This window comes from Mixia osmundae (genome assembly GCF_000708205.1).
Source record: "Mixia osmundae IAM 14324 unplaced genomic scaffold scaffold_4, whole genome shotgun sequence".
NCBI classification, from domain to species: Eukaryota; Fungi; Basidiomycota; class Mixiomycetes; order Mixiales; family Mixiaceae; genus Mixia; species Mixia osmundae.
This window is the reverse complement of record NW_014575560.1, coordinates 96,446-116,524: the sequence shown is the minus strand read 5'-3', so window position 1 is coordinate 116,524 and position 20,079 is coordinate 96,446. Positions and strand designations below refer to the sequence as shown.

At 56.2% G+C, this 20,079-nt stretch overlaps 13 protein-coding genes across 13 annotated transcripts; 6 read left to right on the top strand and 7 right to left on the bottom strand.

Annotated features, from left to right (window-relative positions):
- Nucleotides 1–311: 311 nt before the first annotated feature.
- On the top strand, nt 312–742 carry L969DRAFT_86443 (uncharacterized protein). Its single transcript, XM_014712985.1, has 2 exons — nt 312–529; nt 581–742. Exons 1-2 carry the CDS (start codon nt 471–473, stop codon nt 687–689), a joined length of 168 nt encoding a protein of 55 aa, XP_014568471.1. The 5' UTR covers nt 312–470; the 3' UTR covers nt 690–742.
- On the bottom strand, nt 570–1,679 carry L969DRAFT_86442 (uncharacterized protein). Its single transcript, XM_014712984.1, has one exon. It carries the CDS (start codon nt 1,284–1,286, stop codon nt 885–887), a length of 402 nt encoding a protein of 133 aa, XP_014568470.1. The 5' UTR covers nt 1,287–1,679; the 3' UTR covers nt 570–884.
- Nucleotides 1,680–1,980: 301 nt separating this feature from the next.
- L969DRAFT_47755 (uncharacterized protein) lies at nt 1,981–3,727 on the top strand (the record flags this gene model as incomplete). The annotated part of the gene is made up of 4 exons (XM_014712983.1): nt 1,981–2,085; nt 2,137–2,268; nt 2,322–3,554; nt 3,605–3,727. The coding sequence occupies 4 exons, from the start codon at nt 1,981–1,983 to the stop codon at nt 3,725–3,727; spliced, it is 1,593 nt and encodes a 530-aa protein (XP_014568469.1).
- Nucleotides 3,397–4,362, bottom strand: L969DRAFT_60497 (uncharacterized protein). Its single transcript, XM_014712982.1, has 4 exons — nt 4,288–4,362; nt 4,038–4,235; nt 3,882–3,990; nt 3,397–3,828 (listed from the first exon to the last, which is right to left on the bottom strand). The coding sequence occupies exons 1-4, from the start codon at nt 4,320–4,322 to the stop codon at nt 3,736–3,738; spliced, it is 435 nt and encodes a 144-aa protein (XP_014568468.1). The 5' UTR covers nt 4,323–4,362; the 3' UTR covers nt 3,397–3,735.
- On the top strand, nt 4,166–6,106 carry L969DRAFT_60494 (uncharacterized protein). Its single transcript, XM_014712981.1, has 2 exons — nt 4,166–5,362; nt 5,409–6,106. The coding sequence occupies exons 1-2, from the start codon at nt 4,425–4,427 to the stop codon at nt 5,872–5,874; spliced, it is 1,404 nt and encodes a 467-aa protein (XP_014568467.1). The 5' UTR covers nt 4,166–4,424; the 3' UTR covers nt 5,875–6,106.
- Nucleotides 6,082–6,903, bottom strand: L969DRAFT_86437 (uncharacterized protein). The gene has a single exon (XM_014712980.1). The coding sequence runs from the start codon at nt 6,708–6,710 to the stop codon at nt 6,465–6,467; it is 246 nt and encodes an 81-aa protein (XP_014568466.1). The 5' UTR covers nt 6,711–6,903; the 3' UTR covers nt 6,082–6,464.
- A 58-nt stretch (nt 6,904–6,961) lies between these two features.
- L969DRAFT_86435 (uncharacterized protein) lies at nt 6,962–7,843 on the top strand (the record flags this gene model as incomplete). The annotated part of the gene is made up of 4 exons (XM_014712979.1): nt 6,962–7,429; nt 7,482–7,569; nt 7,619–7,683; nt 7,732–7,843. A coding segment is annotated over exon 1 (182 nt), but the record flags the coding sequence as incomplete, so codon positions are not given.
- L969DRAFT_383261 (uncharacterized protein) lies at nt 7,317–7,971 on the bottom strand. Its single transcript, XM_014712978.1, has 3 exons — nt 7,619–7,971; nt 7,482–7,569; nt 7,317–7,429 (listed from the first exon to the last, which is right to left on the bottom strand). The coding sequence occupies exons 1-2, from the start codon at nt 7,882–7,884 to the stop codon at nt 7,506–7,508; spliced, it is 330 nt and encodes a 109-aa protein (XP_014568464.1). The 5' UTR covers nt 7,885–7,971; the 3' UTR covers nt 7,317–7,429; nt 7,482–7,505.
- Nucleotides 7,972–10,781: 2,810 nt separating this feature from the next.
- On the bottom strand, nt 10,782–10,985 carry L969DRAFT_93681 (uncharacterized protein; the record flags this gene model as incomplete). The annotated part of the gene is made up of 1 exon (XM_014712977.1): nt 10,782–10,985. One exon carries the CDS (start codon nt 10,983–10,985, stop codon nt 10,782–10,784), a length of 204 nt encoding a protein of 67 aa, XP_014568463.1.
- Nucleotides 10,986–11,054: 69 nt separating this feature from the next.
- Nucleotides 11,055–11,906, bottom strand: L969DRAFT_93680 (uncharacterized protein; the record flags this gene model as incomplete). Its single annotated transcript, XM_014712976.1, has 3 exons — nt 11,055–11,090; nt 11,146–11,674; nt 11,866–11,906. The coding sequence occupies 3 exons, from the start codon at nt 11,904–11,906 to the stop codon at nt 11,055–11,057; spliced, it is 606 nt and encodes a 201-aa protein (XP_014568462.1).
- A 161-nt stretch (nt 11,907–12,067) lies between these two features.
- Nucleotides 12,068–16,835, top strand: L969DRAFT_93679 (uncharacterized protein; the record flags this gene model as incomplete). The annotated part of the gene is made up of 20 exons (XM_014712975.1): nt 12,068–12,215; nt 12,269–12,605; nt 12,660–13,096; nt 13,148–13,170; nt 13,404–13,579; nt 13,691–13,931; nt 14,052–14,134; nt 14,194–14,505; nt 14,686–14,913; nt 14,966–15,069; nt 15,180–15,241; nt 15,297–15,435; nt 15,491–15,624; nt 15,677–15,733; nt 15,793–15,876; nt 16,086–16,183; nt 16,243–16,426; nt 16,474–16,565; nt 16,614–16,747; nt 16,804–16,835. 20 exons carry the CDS (start codon nt 12,068–12,070, stop codon nt 16,833–16,835), a joined length of 3,105 nt encoding a protein of 1,034 aa, XP_014568461.1.
- Nucleotides 16,836–16,895: 60 nt separating this feature from the next.
- Nucleotides 16,896–17,455, bottom strand: L969DRAFT_86426 (uncharacterized protein). The gene has a single exon (XM_014712974.1). It carries the CDS (start codon nt 17,344–17,346, stop codon nt 17,005–17,007), a length of 342 nt encoding a protein of 113 aa, XP_014568460.1. The 5' UTR covers nt 17,347–17,455; the 3' UTR covers nt 16,896–17,004.
- L969DRAFT_102588 (uncharacterized protein) lies at nt 17,443–20,027 on the top strand (the record flags this gene model as incomplete). The annotated part of the gene is made up of 5 exons (XM_014712973.1): nt 17,443–17,546; nt 17,608–17,725; nt 17,789–19,139; nt 19,191–19,238; nt 19,447–20,027. Exons 1-5 carry the CDS (start codon nt 17,455–17,457, stop codon nt 20,025–20,027), a joined length of 2,190 nt encoding a protein of 729 aa, XP_014568459.1. The 5' UTR covers nt 17,443–17,454.
- Nucleotides 20,028–20,079: the final 52 nt, after the last annotated feature.

Here is a 20,079-nt window from a genome sequence, read left to right as displayed (position 1 = left end):
ACTTCTCAAGACTGACAAAGAGTACGACAGCAGCATCGATATTCGGAGTAAAGAGATGGACTTCAAGACGATTCTCATTATGGCTGCAACGATCCTGACCCTCGCCGAGGTTGCCAAAGCGTCAGCATTATCTCCTTTCTGACATGACTCACACTCAATCGATTTGCAGCGGTCCGACGGGATGCTTTGGCTGTCTCTTCAACGGCATTTGCTGTCCGGGCGACAAGAAATATCCCCGATGCAACTGCTGAGCTAAACGTTTCGCCTCTCAAAAAAAACTTCGATGCATTGACTTTGGCACTGTTTGCCCGGCGCTTATCCTCTTCGAAACGCTAAATTCTGCCTCGTTACCGTTTGACGGTAAACCATCCGTTGACACACAGAGTCCGGCTGATCGGCTCGAGCTGATGTTGCTTCTGATCTCGGCTTCTAACCAAACAGACTTATCAGAAAGACAACAAAGAAACAGAATGGCAGCCAAGGTAGGCTTGATCTCGATGGCAATCCTCGTTGCGAGCTTCGCCTGCGGGTAAGCCAGTTCCTCGCAAGTTTTTGGTGGTCTTGACTGATGGCCAAACAGAGCACAGGCAGGCCGCTGGCATGACCAGACTGGCTCTGACTGCTTCACGTGCTACACCGGCACCGAATGCTGCCCAGGCACCCCTTCGTGGGATCATTGTGACTGCTAGAAGAGCGGCAAATACCGGCCGCCGCGACGGCTTCTTTGTGTTGAGGCTTGCGAAGTGACCTGAGCTCGTGCGAATGACCGAACAATCCTGGGCTGCAGATCAGTCCCACTTTCCAGAAAGCGCTGCTCAGCCGATCACTGCGCGATGAGGAAACGAAAGCAACATGCATCGACGATCTAAATGTCCATTGAGCGGTTATGCGCTGGCGGGTGTGACAGCGGCGGGCGTAGTCGCAGCTGATGAAGCTGGCTGGGCAGCGCCAAGGACAGGGAATCCCGAAGGAAGCGAGATCGAAGGGAAGCTGATGGCTGGGAGTGCCGTGGGCAATGCGCTGCCCGAAGGGAGTGCGGTAGGCAGGCCTGGCAGCGCCGTGACAGCCGAGGGCGTGCCGGAGACGCCCGGGAGCTGAATGCCCGAAGGGAGCGTGCTGGGCAGAACGATTCCGCTGGGCAGAGCGGTGGGCAAAGTCAGGCCTGCGACGGTGCCGGTCGAGCTAGGGTCGACAGCGGCGATAGAGCCGAGCGGGTTGTTGGCAAACGGTCCGCTGAGACCGGTGGCGGCGGTCGTCGCTGCAGCAGGTGCGACGGCAGCGTCCATGGTAGGAGTGGCAACCGACGCGGCAGGCGTAGTCTGAGCGCCAAGGATGTTGCCGAGGCCGCTGAACTGGTGGAGAGTACCTACATGAGCTCAAGCCGACAGTGAAAACAGTGGACATACCTGGGGCATGGCAAAAGCGGAGGTCGCGAGCGCAACAAAGATCATCATTGTGTACTTCATATTGGCTGTGTTGCTGGTAGTAGTATGTAGTAGATGAAGGTAGAACAGTAGTCGTTGTGATATTGATGGGCAAGGGAGGCGGTCTTTGAAGCTTGGGACTGCGCAGGGTCGGATCAATGAAGAGGTTCGAGCGGTGTACCTTGCTGCCGAGATGATCGTGCGCGGACCCACAGCTCCTCCTGAAGCGAGCACGGGGGGATCGAACGCATAGACCGTGCGAGCACGGGGGGCTCGAACGCATGGACCGTGAGGACTGTGTCCGGCCAACAAGTCGTTGAGGGGGTGCGGCGTCGGACACGTAGATGCGCATGTACGACGAGCTAAGCGACACTTTGTGCCGGTGCCGAATCAGGCGATCAGCTGCTCCGAAGGTCAATGTCTGAGACGAGGAGAGCTGTCTTTGTCGGCGCAGAGCGACTTGGCTGAGGGCGCTGAGATGGACATGGGCATCATCATCGCGACGTGACCGTCTCGGAAAACTTCAGCGTCTCGGGCGACCAGCAAGCTCGCCAGGATGGACTCGATGCGAGGCACGACGTTCGAGCAGGACATACGGTTCGCCGACAAGGACAAGCAGCTCCTCAAGACGATGAAGTTCCCTGCCGAGTTTGCTCAGAGAGTGAGCCTCTCGTGAATTGGTCAACCCACACTTGCTGACGAGGGGCGGCAGGTCGACATGCGCAAGGTGGAGATGAGTGTCATGCGACCGTGGATTGCCAGGCGAGTGACAGAGCTGCTTGGCATGGAAGACGAGGTCGTCATCGAGTACGTCAACGGTTTGCTCGAGGACAAGGCAGCTCCTGTTAGTCCTCATTCCAAGCCAGCCCTGGGCCTACTGATCTGTATGCCGCACAGCTCGTTGATCCGAAGAAGATGCAGATCTCTCTGACCGGCTTCCTCGAACGCAAGACGGCTCCCTTCATGATCGAGCTGTGGAATCTCCTCCTGTCTGCTCAAGCCTCACCTGTCAAAGTGCCTGCTCAGTTCATCGAGGAGAAGAAGCGAGAGATGCTGCAGCGCAAGACTCAGTCTGACCAGGATGCCTCTCAACGTGTGGCCAATGGCGCACAGCCTGGTCCCACTGGGCCTCGAGATGCTCCACCCCGTCGACAATTAGACGAGATCAGAGCGCGCGAGATGGCAGACAGGCAGGCTCAAAGAAATTTCCAAGGCAGCGATAGAGGCTTCTACGGACGAGGGCGTGGTCGAGGAGGTTTCCAGCCACCGCCTGGACGAGACTCGGGCTACGGATCAAGAGGACCGCCCCCTCGAATGCCGTCGCCGCCGCCGCCGCCTAGACGCGATAACCGCCCTCGCTACTATGAGCCACCATCGCGCGATACTGACCGTCGACCTAGGTCTCGCTCTCGCACACCTCTTCGCCGTGGTCGAGATTCGCGCAGCCCCGTCAGATCGCTCTCGCCACGTCCAAGGCAGAGAAGGCGGCGCGATTCTTACTCACCCTCGCCTCCGCCCAGTCCAGCTCGTAGACGTGTCGGTTCCTATTCGCCTTCACCGCCGCCCAGATCGTCTCGACGACCAGACTCGCGATCGCTCTCCCCGTCGCCGAGAGGAAGGCGTCGAGCCGATTCGTACTCGCCTGCTCCTCCGCCGAGGGAAAGGCGACGAGCCGACTCGTACTCGCCATCGCCACCGCCTCGATCACCTTCGCCTCGCAGATCGCAAAGAGATCTTTCTGAAGAACGTCGGCCTCGTCGAGAGGCTTCGTTAGATCGCAGGGGCTCACGCAGGGCGCGCTCGCCATCGTCCCAGTATGAGACAGGCCATGACTCGCTGGCCAGAAGGAGTACGCGAAGACGAGCAGACTCGCCTCCCAGACGACGTCGCTACGACTCTCGTTCGCCGCCCCCGAGAGAGCGCGCGGCCGAGAGATCTCGCCGCAGACCGTCTTACTCGCGTTCGCCCTCGCCTCGATCCTCCCGCGCGAGGAGTGGATCAGTCCATTCGGCAAGTCCCCCTAGAGCGGAGAACAGCAGTACTCGTGAACCTTTGCTCAATAATGCTTCCGAGACCAGGCCAAAGCAGATCTCGATCAAAGGTAGCGCGAAAGCTGTCGAGCCTATCGTTGTAAGTCGTCCTCATCCTCTGCGCTCCTCGCTTACGATTGGATCAAGCAGCGGCCGAGCATGTCGCCCGAGACGACCCCCGCAGAGCGAGAATTGCGACTCAAGGAGGACTTGCTCAAGCAAAAGCTGACACGCAGCAAGTCTGCTACGCCTGGCAAGCCAGCGCCTCTCTAGAAATGCATCTATCTGCCGGCGCCGTAATTGGCGCCCGTGTACTTCTTCAGTCGCTCGACCACTGCCTTTTCGTCTAGTTCTTCTCTCGTGCTTGCTGGGATCTGCGCAAGCATCAGTCTTGGACATGCATTGCGACCTGCATCGGTTCGCGTACTTCTAAGCTGAAACTGTGCAAGACTTTTTTCACGTCTGCAGATTGCACAGAAGTCTTTCCGCGACGCATGACCTTGACGTCCTTGCCTATCCAGATGATGTACACCATCCTTTGCAACTCATCAGCTCAAACCAAGTTGTAATGACGCGAGCGTACCTGACGCGTTTGCTTTCCACGTCAACGGCATATTCTATGCGGGCATAGCCGTAGGAAGCCCTGCTATCATCTAGCTTGCTCTTGAGCTCGTCTAGGCCACCTTCGCCAGTCGCAGTCACGCTGAGCTTGTCGCCTTTCTCGCCATAGTCCAACAGAAGCCAGTTTGTTGGTTTGGCATCACTCCGCACGTCTTCGTAGCTGTCGAGTGAGCGCGGATCAGCACAGAGCCTACTTACATAGTCTGACTGACGCTGCTTGAATGGCCGGGTCGCTGACGTCGGCCATCACGTAGGCCGAACAACGTCACCGAATGCGCCAAACGACGCGACTTGCCACAACGCTGGGAAGCGACTGCCCTCGCACCGTCATGCGACGTGGCCGTTTGAGATGAAGTCACGTTTCAGCCTGCGCAACAAGCCTGACGGCGAGTCTGCGCCAGGCACGGGCAAACCCGATGCGAAAGCCGACAAGAAGCGACCGCCAATGCTGACGGGCCTGTTCAACGAAACGCGCAAGATCCTGCAAGCCGTACCAGATGACTGGCCTATGTTCAGCTCTCGTCAGGAAGATTATGAGCTGAAGGACGTCATCGGCTTCGGCGCTTCATCGGTCGTCTACTCTGCGTACTTCAAGCCGCTCGACCGAGATTGCGCCATCAAAGTGATCGACCTTGAGCGATGTAGCTCGTCTGCGATCGATATGCTCAGGCGAGAGACGCAGCTCATGTCACTCAGCAAGCATACGAACGTACTGCGTGTGCGTGGCGAATGGGTTGCCCAGTCGAAATTGTGCATAGCAACGCGATTGATGCATCATGGCTCCCTGCTCGATATCATCCGCTTTGCACATCAAGACGGTCTAGACGAGGTCACATGCGCGACGATACTCAAACAAGCGCTCTGCGGTTTGGCCTACCTCCATCTCAATGGCTACGTACATCGCGACCTGAAGCCCGCGAACGTGCTCCTTGATTCTGACGGGACTGTCCTCTTGGGCGATTTCGGAGTGGCTTCTCTGCTTCTCGACGGCTCGAACACGAACGGAACATCGCGTACGACCTTTGTAGGCACGCCGCTGTATATCGCACCAGAAGTGGTCCGCAGTGACCTCTACAATCAGGCAGCAGACATCTGGTCCTTAGGCATTTCTGCCATCGAGATTGCGACTGGCAAGCTCCCCGGACAATATCTCTCGACAACGAAGCAGCTTCTGGCTACCGTAAACGACGTCTCGCCTACGCTGGACATACTTGCGAACAAGCACACATTCTCAAAGGCGTTCAAGGATGTCATTGACAATTGTCTGCAGAAGGAACCCGCCAAGAGGTGAGCTACTTGTAGTACAACTGTGCGCCTGCTGATGTAGATACAGGCCGACAGCAGCGAAGCTACTGGGCCACGCCTTCTTCCGCCAAGCGAGGTCAAAGCAACACCTTGTCACGCAAATCTTGGCCGACCTGCCACCTGTGAGCGAACGCCAGCACCGCCGTCGACTCGACTCGATACACAACTCGATCTACAATGACTCGTGGGATTTCAATTCTATCAACACACCTGCACGTTCGATAGCAGATACGCGCGACATCTTTGCGGGCTTCACCGCTGCCCTTGTCCCTCCCTCGCCGGGGTTTTCTCTCCTACAGAGTCAAATGCTGGCAACAGGTCTACCACTACCAGAATCGCCATTACCTGCAAGCCCAGCAGACGAAGACCTACCGTTCTCACCCCGGCGGATGAGACACGGCAGCGCGTCGGATAGCATGAGCAGGGCCCATCAGCGCCATCGCAGCGTCACCTTCGATACTGGTGCATCCAGTGTGCGCGATGTCTACGAGTAGACAAACTGTCGTTCTGGCTGCCTTCATCCGATCTCACTGTACAATATCCGTCTTCGGCGAAGGACCGTCACCTCGGTTCTCCGACTGACGCTGCATCACGTGTACAAATGTCGTTGTATCCTCCTGCGCATCCATCTACTCTGTAGGTATGTCAGATCGCTTCCAGTAGATACCCTCAAGCAATCTATGAATTCATATGCAAACACATTGAGAAATACGATACATTGCAGGCTCGTGATATGAATACAACATGCTCGTGAGCAAATACAAGTACACACAAGCCTATGAAAACAGGAAGCAGACCCAAGACGGAACAGAGCGCGCCATCGCAGCGAAGCAAGGCTGATGAGAGACCTACCGGATCACGAAGAGCAGCAAGAGCTTGAGTGAGCATGAGCATGATATTGCGTATTGAGCAGAGCGTAGGCGATCGTAATGTTGACAGTCTGACAGTCTTGAGTCGCGATCTGGAGTCGGCCTGCCAGTCCTAGCAACAGAGAGCCACTCTGCGCCAAAGGACCGGACTGACAGGCAAATTCGAGAGAGGCGACCGGCGCGTGATGATACAGACAAGGCGCCAGCGCGAAATGCTACAGCCGAGCACCGCTCGGTAGTGCGTCGCCAGGACTGATTGTGATACAGCAGTCTGCCAGCACCGCTGACAGACTGATGACGTCGCCAGGACGTCGACTTGCAGACGCATGCGCCTGAAGCCGGTGATGAGGCGCCGAGCCGTTGCTGCTCGAGGCGCTTGGGAAGTGCGACAGAATGCCGCACGAGACAGCGCGCCAGATGCGCGCGCTAGCGATGGCTGGGCTCGACCTTGGGTTCGACATCTTGTAGATGATTGCCCTTGCCGTCTGAGTTGATAGTCGTCGTCATGAGCTGCGATGCTCTACTCGGCTACGGTGGTGTCGACTCGGCTTCCTCGCATGCAAAAGCTTCGACTGTCGCGCTTCGTCTCCGTTGTCGGGCGTTGATCCATCAGAGCTNGGAGCAAGTTCTTCAAGCGAGCAGAGGCAGGCCTTATAGCTAGCGAGGTTCTTACCGGGACTTATGTGATGCTTCCACGAGATTGAACGAGGCTGAGAGAAGAAGTCGAGGAGGAACGCAACCCCAGACCTAGCCGAAGCTAGCGGGACTGACGAAAAGCCTGCAATAAGAGACCAGTCAGCATTTGATCAACGAAGAAAAGGTGGCAGCGACTCATCTTTTGCGTCCGAGTGATGGCCGAGGAAAGTCGCGGAAGGGGGGAAATGGGGGAGGGGATATCTGCGCTCTCACTCTTGCGGTCTTGAATCTTCATGCGCGGTTGGGAGCATCACTGCCCGAGCCTGCTGCCTTATGACTTCCGCCATCTGCTGCTGCCATCCGAACCTGTCCGCCCTCGTCAGGACGCCAAACTAGAGGGAAACTTAGCGCTAGGCCTGGGCGTGCACTTGAATTCACGCAAGCCGACTGAGCTGACCGAGCGAGATCTGACTGACTGACAACGACCCAGATGACGACGGCAAGAGCAAGCGAGATGTCGAATCCTGAATACCCAAGGTCAATGCTGCAGAGATGAGTCAGCTTTTGTCTGTAGCAAGCGAAATGGGTGCACTCACATTGTGCCATCGCTAGCACGGGCTTTACGATGTCCGACGCGCTGCTCGAGCGATTGACTTGCGGCATACACGTCTTAGAATACAGCGACTGTGCAAGATGTAAGCAAAGTCGCGCAAGAATCAAATGACCGACTGACCAGCGCAGCTGTCGAGGATGCGATACACGGCCCAGCCGAACTGATACACAAGTAAGATACATACTCTGCAAGTCGGTCAGCCAAGTCAGCGGAGAAAGGAGACGGCGACTGACCAGACCAGCTGAAGGCACCAGGCGAGCAGACCAGCTGATCAAGACGATACAGACTGATAACATACAGCTCGTCGCCCCCCAGAAGCGACGAGAGACGCCCACGGTGGCTGTCATCAGCGTCAGCTCGGTCCAGAGAAGAGCGAAGAGGAGCATACCTAGCCATGAACGTCTGNNNGCGAAGAAGAANACGACAGAACGCGAGAGCTGCCCCTGACCCGTCCTTGAAGTCGATGGGCGGCAGCTTGCTGACAGAATATCGCCAGTACGTCGCCAGTATCATGCTCATGCTCACTCATNCTGCCCCTGCTAGACCCGGNCAGTNAACTCATCAGTAGAACACCTCCGCTTGAGGCAGAAGCATCNTNNNNCCTTGCTCCTCGACCCNGCCCGTCATNTCGTACTCTCCAGACAGATTGCGATGTCCGGAAGATCTACGCATGAACGACAGTGGACGAGGTCGAGTTGCGACGGGCGACTCGACGGCTGACTCGATCACAAAGGCCGAGAGAGCGCCGAGCCCTGCAAAGAAGCTTGCATCAGTATCAGTAGAAGGATGAAGGCGCAAGAACATACTGCGCCGCTGATCCGTCTTGACTTGCACCAAACGAGACCGCGTATCGGCTAAGGACCAAGTCGCCATGGAGCGAGGCATATGACTGGTAGCTGGGCCAAACGCGATCTCGCCGGTGTAATGTCCTTCAATCTCCCTTTCCTCTTCTGCATCCCTCCTCGCTGCAGCCGCCAAGTGCAGCTGCAGTTCGCTGCCAATAATAGGCTCGAAGTCACCGAGAAGAGAGCAGAGGTCCTCATCATCGCTAGTGTCGACACCGCTTGACGACTGATCCGCCGAGTCATGGACGAGCTCGGGCACAGAAGTCGAGTCGTCTTGAGAGAAGACAGTATCGCACGCGTCGTATCGCTCCGAGTCAATCGCATGTCTTGTCGCGCATTTGATGCCAACGACGAAGAACAGAACGGCAGAAAGACTCAAGACGAAAGAGCGATACTCGAGACGATGCGACCGCTGGAGGTAGTGCAGCGCAGGTGCAGATGGGAGCGCCTTGGCCAGCTCGACCAGATGACCTTTNTTGAGCGCGCAAAGACCAGGAGCGAGCGGTGTTGAGGCGCATGTCTGAGCACTGAGCAACGCGGGACTAGCGACGATCGGATGATCTTGAGGATCTTGAGGTTCGCCAGAGTACGTGCAAGTGCCGACTGCGCGAGGAGAGGGCAGACAGACCCCTCTCGTCNTTGTCGGGAANNGCATCGACACTGCTTCGACGAGATCGAGCTTGGGCGTCTCGCAAGCAAGACAGACAGCAAGATCGTCGTCGAATGTACTGCTCGTATCGTCGTCTGGTGTTGACCACGGAGAGCCGACCGTGCGCCATGCGTCATGATCGACCGCAAGGCGCTTGAANTGATCGAGCTCGAATGAAGCACGCGGTCGAGGAGCACCCGTCTTGGTTGGCTGGTCGATAGACAGAGCCGATAGCCGAGACGAGCCACCAGACGAAGACAAGACGAGCGTAGGCGTAGGCTACGAGTGTGAGAGTCAGCCTTGGGCGAGATCATCAATGAACGAGAGACTCACGAGATATGAAGGACCATAAGTCAGGACCGGCAGCATGGTCGGTTCGTGAGCGACGCACTGTCGAGGAGTAAGGCATCAGCTATGTGCCATGGCGGGTGGATCAGGATAGACACTGACCCAGCTGCCGAGATCCATGCATGAGAAAGTAGCATTGACGGGCTGAAAGACAGGCGCCGCCGTAGCCTGGCAAGCATGTCAGTCATGTCCGAGCGTATAGAGAGCAGTATGAGTGACTGACCATGGGAGCAGAAGGCATGAGCGTATCAGACTGATCCTCCGGCATCATAGACAAGATCGCCATATGAGCCATCATGATCAGCCGAGCGACTGCCATGGCCATGATGACCGATAGCAAGCNAACTCTGAGCACGCTCTCGCACGCTCTAGNACCAAGGACNAAGTGCTCTCAGGACAGCAATACCCCCAAGGAGTATGCACACGAAGTCCAGCGGGAATTTCGAAGGACCCGCCCCTTTTATGGTCGAGCGGCCAGCCGGTCACCTGACTTTTAGCCGAGCTCCCTTCTTCACGTTGAGTTCCTTCTCCTGCATCACAGGCGACGCAGCGTGCTCGCCGAACGTCCTTGCCCCTTCCGAGCCGCTGATCTACATTTGAGCCATGACCAGCATGTTTTCGTAGCGATCGCGCTGATTCGGCTCAAGCTTGTAGCTTCGAATGCTTTTTTGCTGGCGTCTATGGCAGCTGTTCGTCCAGTACCGAGCGCTCAGGTGGTAATACTTCGATACCCTCGACCGCGACTGGCTTGCTATAAGCCACTGCAGCTCGAGAGTCTCCGTAGCATCCACCACGGCGGCACCGACGCGTCGATTGGACAGTCACGAATGCCTTGTATTGTGTCTTCTATCGTTCAGATCTCGGCGCATCCGGAAGATACTGTCAAGCTTTGTGACGGCCACGACGCAGTGCTGAAAGCCGGGCCGCGCCAATGGGTAGTATAGTGCTCGAAGATGGCAAGAAAGGGCAAAGGGACGTTCTTCCGACTCGCTTGGCTCAAGGAACGAAGCAAAGAAGCACTTGAGACCAGTCTAGCACTCCTCTTCTCCATGCACAACACCTAGATTGCCCGGGACAATGTGGCGTTACCAGCTGATCACCGTCCCATCGGAAATGGAATTGTCATAATGAACTGCAGCGCGTCGCGTGACTTTTGATATCGCGATTCGTAAACTGTGTCTCATCCGGATCTGACATCTACGCTCGGCCTGCTGACATATTAGCTTGCGGCAAGGTGTCATACGAAGCTCGCATATAGCCAGAAGATGCAAATGCGCACTCATGCACCGTCACAGGGCTGGCATGCGGTAAGAAATCAAGAGCGGGATTGCGAGCCACAAGATCGAGCGCTAGTGAAGACATTAGACCGAACGTCATGCATTCACGCTCTGGGAGACTTGACTTGACTATCACAGCCGGATCGCGCGAAGTCGCCGGATGCTCAAAGACCTTTGGCAGGCAGTGAGCGGATAAGAGGGACCTCATGTGTTTCATGTGACAGCGTCTTGTTCTTGCTCTGCTGTTGCATACGAAGAGCGTCGGCCGTGCATGAAATGCTAGCGCTCCTTCGAAAGCACCTCCCAGAGAGATGGCGAGTGATCTGAGGCGAAGAAAGTCCGGTGAGCAGGCGCTTCTCACGCATCATGTCGTTGACGTTCTCATGAGCGCCATATATCCTTCAACCCCGAACGGCTGATCTGACCGCGCTCGGCATCTATCGACGGGCATGCTGTCCGGAGGGCCGTGAAGCCTGCAGGCCCCTTCGAGCTGAGCTTGAGATAAGCGCTTCGGAGCAGAGAGCCTACCATGCGAGGAGGTTCCGTCGGCGTGTTTGATCTGCGCCGGTCCTGCGGCGATGGTCTTGGTGATCTTCGGCTGCCAGGCGCACCATCGAGCGGGATGAGTCGGCCTAGTTCTTGCGCTTCGTTGCGTTTGTTGCGAACGGATGGCATCCTGTCACGGGCTTTCTTCTCCCATTGCGCTTGCATCTCGTCCGCTCGCTCCAGATCAGGTTGCCATCTGCTCTTGAGTATCCTCCTGACGGCCTCGGGTGAGATCTTGTACCCGTTTGCCAAGATGGGGGTAGCGTAGGCAATAGGGTCCATGGCGTGAAGTTCTCTGATATCTGCCATTTGCATGCGAGAAACCTTACGAGCTGGGTTCCAACCGGCTGGGAACTGTTCTCTGAGCGCTTCTCGATGGACCTTCCAGCGTCGGATGACTGCATCGGTCTGTGAAGTAGGTCGAGATGAGGCTCCTCCTCTTTTGACTGCTACTGCCGTTTCGTAGGCATCTCGAGACGCTTGACTGAGATCGAGCTCGAGCGGCGCATCTCTGGATCGATCAGGTGCAGAACTCAGCCAGCGCTGGGCTGTCGTGCGCAAGCCAGACGGTCGCCAACGTTGCATCTCTCACTGATCAGCCGACGAAAGCCAAAGGCACAAAGTCGCGAATTTTGTTGGTGGGGCAGCCAGCCAGACGAGACAATCCTGCCGCCTGTGTGCTCCCTTCCCTCTCTCACTTACCTTCTTACGAGGATCAGATCTGCATCGTCTGTAGCGAGCATGGCGATGAGACTCGGCTGACTCCGCTCGACGCTCGAACGCCGAAGGACCCCTACAACCAGGGCGTCTCAAGTCACGCAGCGGTGCTTATCTGCTCTCAGCTTCCGCTGACTCTTCTGAACCTCGCTCTCCTCGGCAAGCACATCTCACCAAGCGAGGCATCATGGCTCTCGCCAATGCTACTGCAATCGGCAATGCCGCAGGCACCATTCTCGACAGTATCCTCAAAGCTAACCTCGGCGTCACACGAGCGAATGTTTCCTTCTTTCCCGACCTGACGGGCTGCACTTACAGGCCCGGCATACCCAAGGGTACGCTCAGTATCGCGCAAACGAGGCACGACTGAGCTCAGGAATTGCGATAGACTACATCCTCGGCGCCCCGATCGATCACGCAGGCGGTGGTCGTTGCTATCCTTTCCATCTCAACGGATCCGTGGCCTATGAAGGCGTCTTTGCTCATTATGGCTACAACCCCTCTATGACGAGCGCCTGTGTATTTTTGACCCTCTTCATGCTTTTGACCGTCATACACGTCGGTCTCACCATCGCAAGCAAACGCGCATGGCTCTCTGTCATCGCCATCGGAGGCTTCGTCGAGTGCATTGGCTGGCATGGTCGCTTGCTGTCAGCTTTCGATAACGGTTTCAGTGCTGCTTCAAAGAAGAGCTTCCTCACATCCACCGTCTGCTTGACTATAGCGTGCGCCAACTTTGTAATTGGCCGAAGTCCTCGACGCTGATCAGGTTCGAGAAGGCCCGTCTTCTTTTCAGCAGCTTGTTACGCCACCCTCGTTCTCATCGTTTCTCAGCTCTCTCAGTATGGCCACGCAACGCCCAGATACTCGCCAAGAAGCATGACAATCTTCTTTTGCCTGGCCGACTTTCTTTCGCTCGTTTGTCAGGCCATTGGCGGCGCCCTCACGTCAACAGCCAAGACAACCAGCGCAAGAGACACAGGCACACACATCTTCCTTGCCGGCATTGTCTTCCAGCTCGTGATGATGCTCGTCTTTCTTGCGCTATACCTCGAGTTCTTCTATACTTACAACCGACACGTCCCCCGCAAGGTTGCTCGCCTTGCCCTCGGCGTCTTGTTGGCCTCCGTTGCCATCGTCATCAGGGGGCTCTATCGTACCGTCGAACTCAGCGAAGGCTGGACTCGAGGCCCAATGATCCATGAGCCCTATTTCTGTCAGTCTGATACCATGTCGATTTAGTACGAGCTGAGCTACGAGGCTGCAGTCGTATTTGACGCGGCCATGATGGTCCTCGCGATGCTTGCGCTGGCCGCTTGCCATCCAAGATTCACCCTGCCACACGCGGCCGTCGTCTTCAACGAGTGTGAAGTGCTCAAGCCATCTCAGGGTTATCAAGATACGAGATGAACTTCGTCATTCAGTCGCTGACCTTGGTGTATATTGCATGCGAGCGATCTGTCCTAGCTGGACAACTATTTGTCTGTGACGTGGCCTTTTGCTACGCAGTAGCGCGCGAGTAGCGCGGCAGATCACAAGCTGGCAACGCGGCGAGCTCCATCACTGAGCAGGCTGCAAGTATGAGATTGTTCGGCCTGCTGGCTTGCGCTGTCCTGGCGCAAGCTTCACTATTCGGTTCGACGCCAGATCTGGACGTGGTTGCTTCGTTCGGCGCCGATAACCCTTTTGCCAGTACGTCGTGTGCTGCTGCCTGGCGTGTCATGCTGACACTCATGCGCGCTCCGCAGAGGTCTACAAGTCAGTATGACAGCTACATCTGACCTCTAGGAGCTCATGTGACGACATCCAGTGGCCAGGCAAACAAGATCACGCTCACTATGACGAGCCATAGCAAAGGCAGCGACTTGCTCGTCCAGTCTGTCCATGGCTCGTTCAGAGAGATGTCGGGCAAAGAGCGTGTCTTGCGCAACACGACGAAAGCGGTCTACAAGGCGGCTCTGCCCAGCGAACAGCCCGTGCCCATCGTTTATCAGTTCCACAGCGAGTTCAAGCCACAAGATCTCAATTTCCAGATCTATGTGACCTACATTGTGCGCCTCAATCCTGCTGAGCCATGTGGTTGAACTGATGTACTCATTGCTGCGCTCAGGATGGCGTACGCTCGATATAGCAGCAAATCTTGGCTCGAGACTGACGCGACATGGGTGCAGGACAAGAAGACGTACGTGCAGAAGGTGCCCGTCGGTATTGTACAGATCACCGAGCCCAAAGGGTCTTGGCTCGATCCTCAACTGTCAGTCAGCAGTCCATCATCAGCGCGCAGCTTGCTGACGTAGTTTCTCGAGACGACAGGCTGTTCCTTTACCTCATCCTCATGTCAGGAGCAGCTGGCGCGGCTTACTTTGCCTACAACAAGTATGTGAGCTCGTCGCGCAAACGAAAAGGAAAGAAGAAATCAGCAGATGGCAAGGCGAAAGTGCCGGGCGCATTTGGATCTGCGCCCAGTACACCCGCAAAGGGCGGCAAGCCGCCGGCGGTAGATGAGAGCTGGTTGCCAGATCATCATCGTGTCAGTCAGCCCAAGCAACGCAAGGGACAGACTGCAACTTCGGACAGCGAAGGGCAGTCTGATGCAGGCGGCAAACGCAAGCCACGCAAGGGCAGGTGATCGTCCGCACGAAGCCTGCGCTAGACAGCAGGAGCCCGAACAAAAGTACACTGTACTATGCAAAGACATGCATGAAGCAATACGTTGAGTCCCCATCTTCGCCGCCAGCTGTCACACATGAGCGCGGCCTGAGATCAGACAAACTGTACGACGCGAATTTCTTGGACGGTTGACAGGTGCATGCTGAGGAGGGCATTGAACGGCCCTGTCAAGCTTCGTCTCAGCTCTCACATAGTCCGTTCGAGTGTTCAATCAGTCAGCGTCGCTGCACCGTACGCTCAGAGGAAACCTCGGGCCCATCGAGCAAGTTTCTCAAATTCTGCTCGAGAGCTTGCAAAGAAACGCAAAATGCCGCCCAAGAAAGCCGCTGCAGCAGAGCGCAAGGCTTTGTTAGGACGGCCAAGGTATGTGCGAGCAGTCGAGTCGCCAAGTCGATGCTCACTCGCTCTCACATAGCAACAATTTGCAGATTGGCATTGTCGGTCTGCCTAACGTCGGCAAGTCATCACTCTTCAATGTCATTGCAAAGTGCGATCTCGGCAAGGCTGCCAACTTTCCATGTGAGATCTCTTCTTGTTCAGCGCGATCGATGCCAATGACACTCGTACAGATGCAACAATGTGCGCAACGACTTTGCGTGCCCAAGCCAGCTGATCGCTCGAGCGCAGAGATCCAGAAGAAGCGCGGGTGCCAGTCCCAGATGACCGTTTCGACTGGCTAGTACAACTCTACGTACGTTCAGCCACAATTCGGCCTTGAGCCCCTATGACTGACGCGCTCGTCTTAGAAACCGAAATCAGAGATCCCTGCCTTTCTGACTTGCGTCGATATTGCCGGTCTGACAGCGGGCGCCTCTACCGGTGCCGGTCTCGGTAACGCTTTCCTGAGTCATGTCAGAGCCGTCGATGGTATCTTTCAAGTCGTTCGTGAGGGTGCCGTCGGAGCTTGCGCGAGCTGTACGCTGATGAGGTTGCCACCCAGGCGCCTTTGATGACGCAGAAGTCATACACGTAGAAGGCGATGTCGATCCTATCCGGGATATGAACGTCATCCAGACCGAGCTGCGACTCAAAGACATCGAATGGGTCGAAAAGACACTCGAGTCGAAGCGAAAGGCGCGCACTTTGCAATGTCCGAACATACCGAGCAGCTCATGGCGATCTACAGACATTCAGGGGAACGGGAACAGCGTCACTTGCCGACAAGGCAAAGAAGGAAGAGATTGTCAGTCGGCTTTGCTCCCAGCACTGTTTTCGTGCTCATGGCCCGGCCCACCTACGCAGGATATCATTGCAAAGATCCACAAAACATTGACAGAAGACAACCGGGACGTGCGGAAACCTTTGGTCGACTGGAACAATAAAGAAGTGAGCAAGCATTGCTCCACGTCCCTCGACTACACACCTCCTTGCAAAGATGATAAAGAGCGGCTTTTTACATCGCTCGACAATATACCCAGCTCGTCGAGAACCTCTAGGAAGGGTTCGCAGGAGATAACAAACTATCTGAGCGCTTTTGCACCTCTCGAAATCTGCGACAAATTGCGGAACATGGTGCTGACCCACTGTGTTGACAGATCGATGTGATCAACCACCTACAACTACTGACAGCCAAGCCCGTCATCTATCTCGTCAACCTGAGCGAAAAGGACTACATCCGAAAGAAGAACAAGTGGTGCGCCGATCAAGCAAGCGAGCTCATGCAACAGACGAGCTCATCCTATATCGGCACAGGCTTGCAAAGATAAAGGCCTGGATCGACGAGAACAACCCTGGCGATCTGCTCATCCCATTCTCAGTTGCACTCGAAGAGCGTCTGGTCGTCATGAATCCGGCCGAGCAGGCCGAAGAGGAAAAGAAGATTGGCACGACCAGCGCGGTCGGCAAAATCATGAAGGCTGGCTATGATGGTTTGCATGTGAGGTTGCTGGGTCTTCGCCGCGGCGTGAGCTGACTCTGCTACAGCTGATACGTTATTTCACTTGCGGACCGGACGAGGTGCGAGCGTGGACGATCAGGCAAGGTACCCGAGCGCCACAAGCTGCCGGTGTCATCCAGTCAGCCTCTCTGGCTCGGGCTATACATCACACTGATGGATCGAACAGTGGCGACTTCGAGAAGAACTTTGTGTGCGGCGAAATCATGCTGTTCGATGATCTCAAAGAGCTAGGCTCGGAAGGAGCGGTCAAGGCAGCAGGCAAAGTGATGCAAAAGGGCAAGCCTTACGAAATGCAAGATGGTCAGCAAGTCGCTTCCTCGTCTGAGGCATCCCACTGATCGTGCCATTGCTTTCAGCCAATATCGCATACTGGAAAGCGGGCGCATAGATTGGTGCACAATGCAGCTTTACAACACTTGTCACCGCAGACTGGGCTCCGATGGCTCTGGCCGTTTCGTCTTGTCGAGCGCGTCGAGTATTCGCCTGTCTTTTGCGGAAAGCGTCGTGAAACCGGCAGTGAAGCTGTCGACTGTCCGACGAAGCTGCCCTCTCGCAGATCAGCCCGTGTCGAGCAGGATGTGAGTCAGACGAACAGGCGAGAAGCAATGCTCTTGGGGTCCCCAGTCCACAAAGAGCGCGCCGTAGATGGCGATAGAGACACAGAGTACGAATGAGATGACAGACACAGGCTTCTTCCGCCTTGTGGGGTCCCTGAAGTCCGGCCCTATGGGCTGCGCATAGTTGGGCTCGACGGGTGCACCGGGAAGCGCAGGTCTATCGCTGTCCAAGTGTGCTCGGGCAGGACTGGCATAGCCTGGTGGAGGCCGCATGCGAGCAATCGTTGATTGGTGCCGTGTCTGTGCTCGCAATGCGCTACTCAGCTGCCTAGGCCTGTGCATCTTTGACCAGTGCCTAGTGACAGCCACTCAGTCGGCCACTGAAGCGCGTCATCCTGTCCATCATCATCACGCGGCGACCTTGAATTCCTCTGGCTCATCGTCACCAAAATGGATCTGCGCACGATCGGAGCTACTGCAGGCGAGTATCCGATACCCAAGGGCGTCATCTATCAGTATGGCACGGCGGGGTTCCGCATGCGGTATGCAGATCGAGCTTGCCAAAGCTCGGCCATTCATGCTGATAGTACGGTATGGCTACAGCGCCGATGTCCTCGAGCCTGTCCTCTTCCGCGTCGGTATCCTTGCTGCCTTACGATCTCAGCGACTCGACGGCAAGAGCGTCGGCGTCATGATCACCGCTTCGCACAATCCCGAACAGGCAAGCGCCTCCGCCGTCACGGGTTGTCCTTGCAATATACAGCTGCTCACACTCGCCACGCAGGACAATGGAGTCAAGATCGTCGATCCACGAGGCGAGATGCTCGAGAGCAGCTGGGAACAACATGCCACCCTCATTGCAAACGCAGCTACGACGGACGATCTCGTCACGTTGCTAGAGGATCTTGCACAGACCGAAAAGATCAACACTTCTCGACCCGCTCGGGTGGTCTACGGCCACGACACGCGCCCGTCTTGTCCAGCTCTCCTGAAAGCGCTCGAAGATGGTCTCCAGACCATGAACGCCAAAAAGGTCACGCAAGGCCTCTTGACCACGCCACAGCTGCACTATCTCGTACGCGCTTACAACACAATGGGTACACCTCAGTCGTACGGCACCCCCACCGAAGCCGGCTACTACAAGAAGATCTCTGATGCTTTCAAGACTCTCGTCCATGGCAAGCCTCCCCTCTCTACCCTGACCGTCGATTGTGCCAACGGCGTCGGCGCACCCAAACTGAAAGCCCTGCTCGAGCATATCGGCGATTCAAACCTGTCTATACGGATAACAAAGGACGAGATTGACACCAAGGGCGCACTCAACAATAGCTGCGGAGCAGACTACGTCAAGACGCAACAGAAAGCACCCCCGGGAATGAACATTGCCTCGCTCGATCGCTACTGCAGTTTTGACGGAGACGCAGACCGCATCGTCTACTACTACCAAGACCAAGATGGCCAATTCAGGCTGCTCGATGGAGACAAGATTGCCGGACTGGCAGCCATGTTCATCCTCGATCTCGTCAAACGCGCTGGTCTGGAAACGCAGGTCGGCGTCGTCCAGACGGCCTACGCCAACGGATCATCGACTGCCTACCTCACTAAAGTACTCAAAGTACCCGTGAGCTGTGTCGCGACGGGCGTCAAGTATCTCCATCATGCTGCCGAGCGCTATGACATCGGCGTCTACTTTGAGGCCAACGGACACGGCACCGTCCTGTTCTCGGACGATGCTCTACAGGCTTTCAAGACCAAGGAACCTTCCACGCCGAACCAGCAGAGTGCCCTCGCTCAGCTGGCAGCCTTGAGCGAGATGATCAACCAGACGGTGGGGGACGCCCTGAGCGACATGCTCCTCGTCGAAGCCATCCTCCTCCATCGACAATGGGGCCCAGCAGAATGGGACCAAGCCTACTCTGATCTACCCAACCGACTCGTCAAGGTCACCGTGGAGGATCGCAATGCGTTTAAGACGGCAGACGCAGAACGCAAGCTCACTTCGCCCAGAGGACTGCAAGAGAAACTAGACGCGCTCGTGGCGAAGTATCAGCTAGGCCGAGTATTCGTTCGACCTTCTGGGACAGAAGAATGTGTTCGCGTCTATGCTGAGGCTTCCACGCGTGCAGAGACCGATGGTACGTACTCTCGCATGCTCTGCAGTCTATGCTGACATGATGTACCTGCAGAGCTTGCTTTCAAGGCAGCAGGACTCGTTTTCAACGAGGCCGGTCAAGGTGCTCGTCCGGCCGAATTTCTCTAGCCTCTCACTGCATCCGAGAACGGCACGCACACCGCTGCCAGCGCATCTATGTACATGTTGTAGACCTCAACACAATCTTACAATCTTGCTGCTGAACTCCTTTCGCTCCGCGGTGATACGGGCTGCCTTCCCCGTCACGCTCGGTGGCGACTGATTTTGATTAGTTCAGCACGTTCGCGCAGTGCCGCACAGAGGCAGGATCGTAGAAGCACGCAAGATGAAGGCATGGATCTTTGACGAGGAAAGCTATGAGGCCCAGCCCGATCCGACTCTGCCGCATCACTCTGGCAGAGCGGTCCCTCTGGACGTGCTCGCCAAGCTTGGCCTCGTGCCGTTGACGTCGCAGAAGCAAGATCAAGTCGACAAGCTGGCTTCAGAGCGAGGCTACAAGCACCGAGACGAGATCCATGTCAGCCGTGCCGGTCTTGGCGATCAATACGATGCCAAGATCAAGATGTTCTACGCCCAACATCTCCATGAGGATGAAGAGATCCGGTACATCAAAGACGGCCAGGGCTACTTTGACGTGAGAGACGGCCAAGATCAAGCTTGGATCAGGATTCTCGTCGAGCCGGAAGATTTCATCGTCCTGCCTGCTGGCATCTACCATCGCTTCACATTGGACGAGAGCAAAGACATCAAGGCAATGCGTCTGTTCAGAGATGAGCCAAAGTGGACGCCTCACAACAGGGATAGCTCGACAGATCAGAACCCGTACCGCAAGCAGTATCTGGCCGAAGTGCTCGGCAAGGAGACTGTCTGAGACTATCCCTGTTGAGTGATGTCGGATGATGCGTTGTATGCAATCTATGAGA

What these genes read in the sequence shown, in the direction of transcription:
- L969DRAFT_60494 (XM_014712981.1), top strand. Translation starts at nt 4,425, where the DNA reads ATGAAGTCACGTTTCAGCCTGCGCAACAAGCCTGACGGCGAGTCTGCG. An exon ending in CAGAAGGAACCCGCCAAGAG is followed by an intron (nt 5,363 to 5,408) that starts GTGAGCTACTTG and finishes ATGTAGATACAG; the next exon opens with GCCGACAGCAGCGAAGCTAC.
- L969DRAFT_86426 (XM_014712974.1), bottom strand. Translation starts at nt 17,346, where the DNA reads ATGCACAGGCCTAGGCAGCTGAGTAGCGCATTGCGAGCACAGACACGG.
- L969DRAFT_86437 (XM_014712980.1), bottom strand. Translation starts at nt 6,710, where the DNA reads ATGTCGAACCCAAGGTCGAGCCCAGCCATCGCTAGCGCGCGCATCTGG.
- L969DRAFT_86443 (XM_014712985.1), top strand. Translation starts at nt 471, where the DNA reads ATGGCAGCCAAGGTAGGCTTGATCTCGATGGCAATCCTCGTTGCGAGC. An exon ending in GTTGCGAGCTTCGCCTGCGG is followed by an intron (nt 530 to 580) that starts GTAAGCCAGTTC and finishes ATGGCCAAACAG; the next exon opens with AGCACAGGCAGGCCGCTGGC.
- L969DRAFT_86442 (XM_014712984.1), bottom strand. Translation starts at nt 1,286, where the DNA reads ATGGACGCTGCCGTCGCACCTGCTGCAGCGACGACCGCCGCCACCGGT.
- L969DRAFT_383261 (XM_014712978.1), bottom strand. Translation starts at nt 7,884, where the DNA reads ATGCTCCTCTTCGCTCTTCTCTGGACCGAGCTGACGCTGATGACAGCC. An exon ending in CATCCTCGACAGCTGCGCTG is followed by an intron (nt 7,570 to 7,618) that starts GTCAGTCGGTCA and finishes CATCTTGCACAG; the next exon opens with TCGCTGTATTCTAAGACGTG.
- L969DRAFT_60497 (XM_014712982.1), bottom strand. Translation starts at nt 4,322, where the DNA reads ATGGCCGACGTCAGCGACCCGGCCATTCAAGCAGC. An exon ending in GTGGAAAGCAAACGCGTCAG is followed by an intron (nt 3,991 to 4,037) that starts GTACGCTCGCGT and finishes TGAGTTGCAAAG; the next exon opens with GATGGTGTACATCATCTGGA. An exon ending in TGCACAGTTTCAGCTTAGAA is followed by an intron (nt 3,829 to 3,881) that starts GTACGCGAACCG and finishes ATGCTTGCGCAG; the next exon opens with ATCCCAGCAAGCACGAGAGA.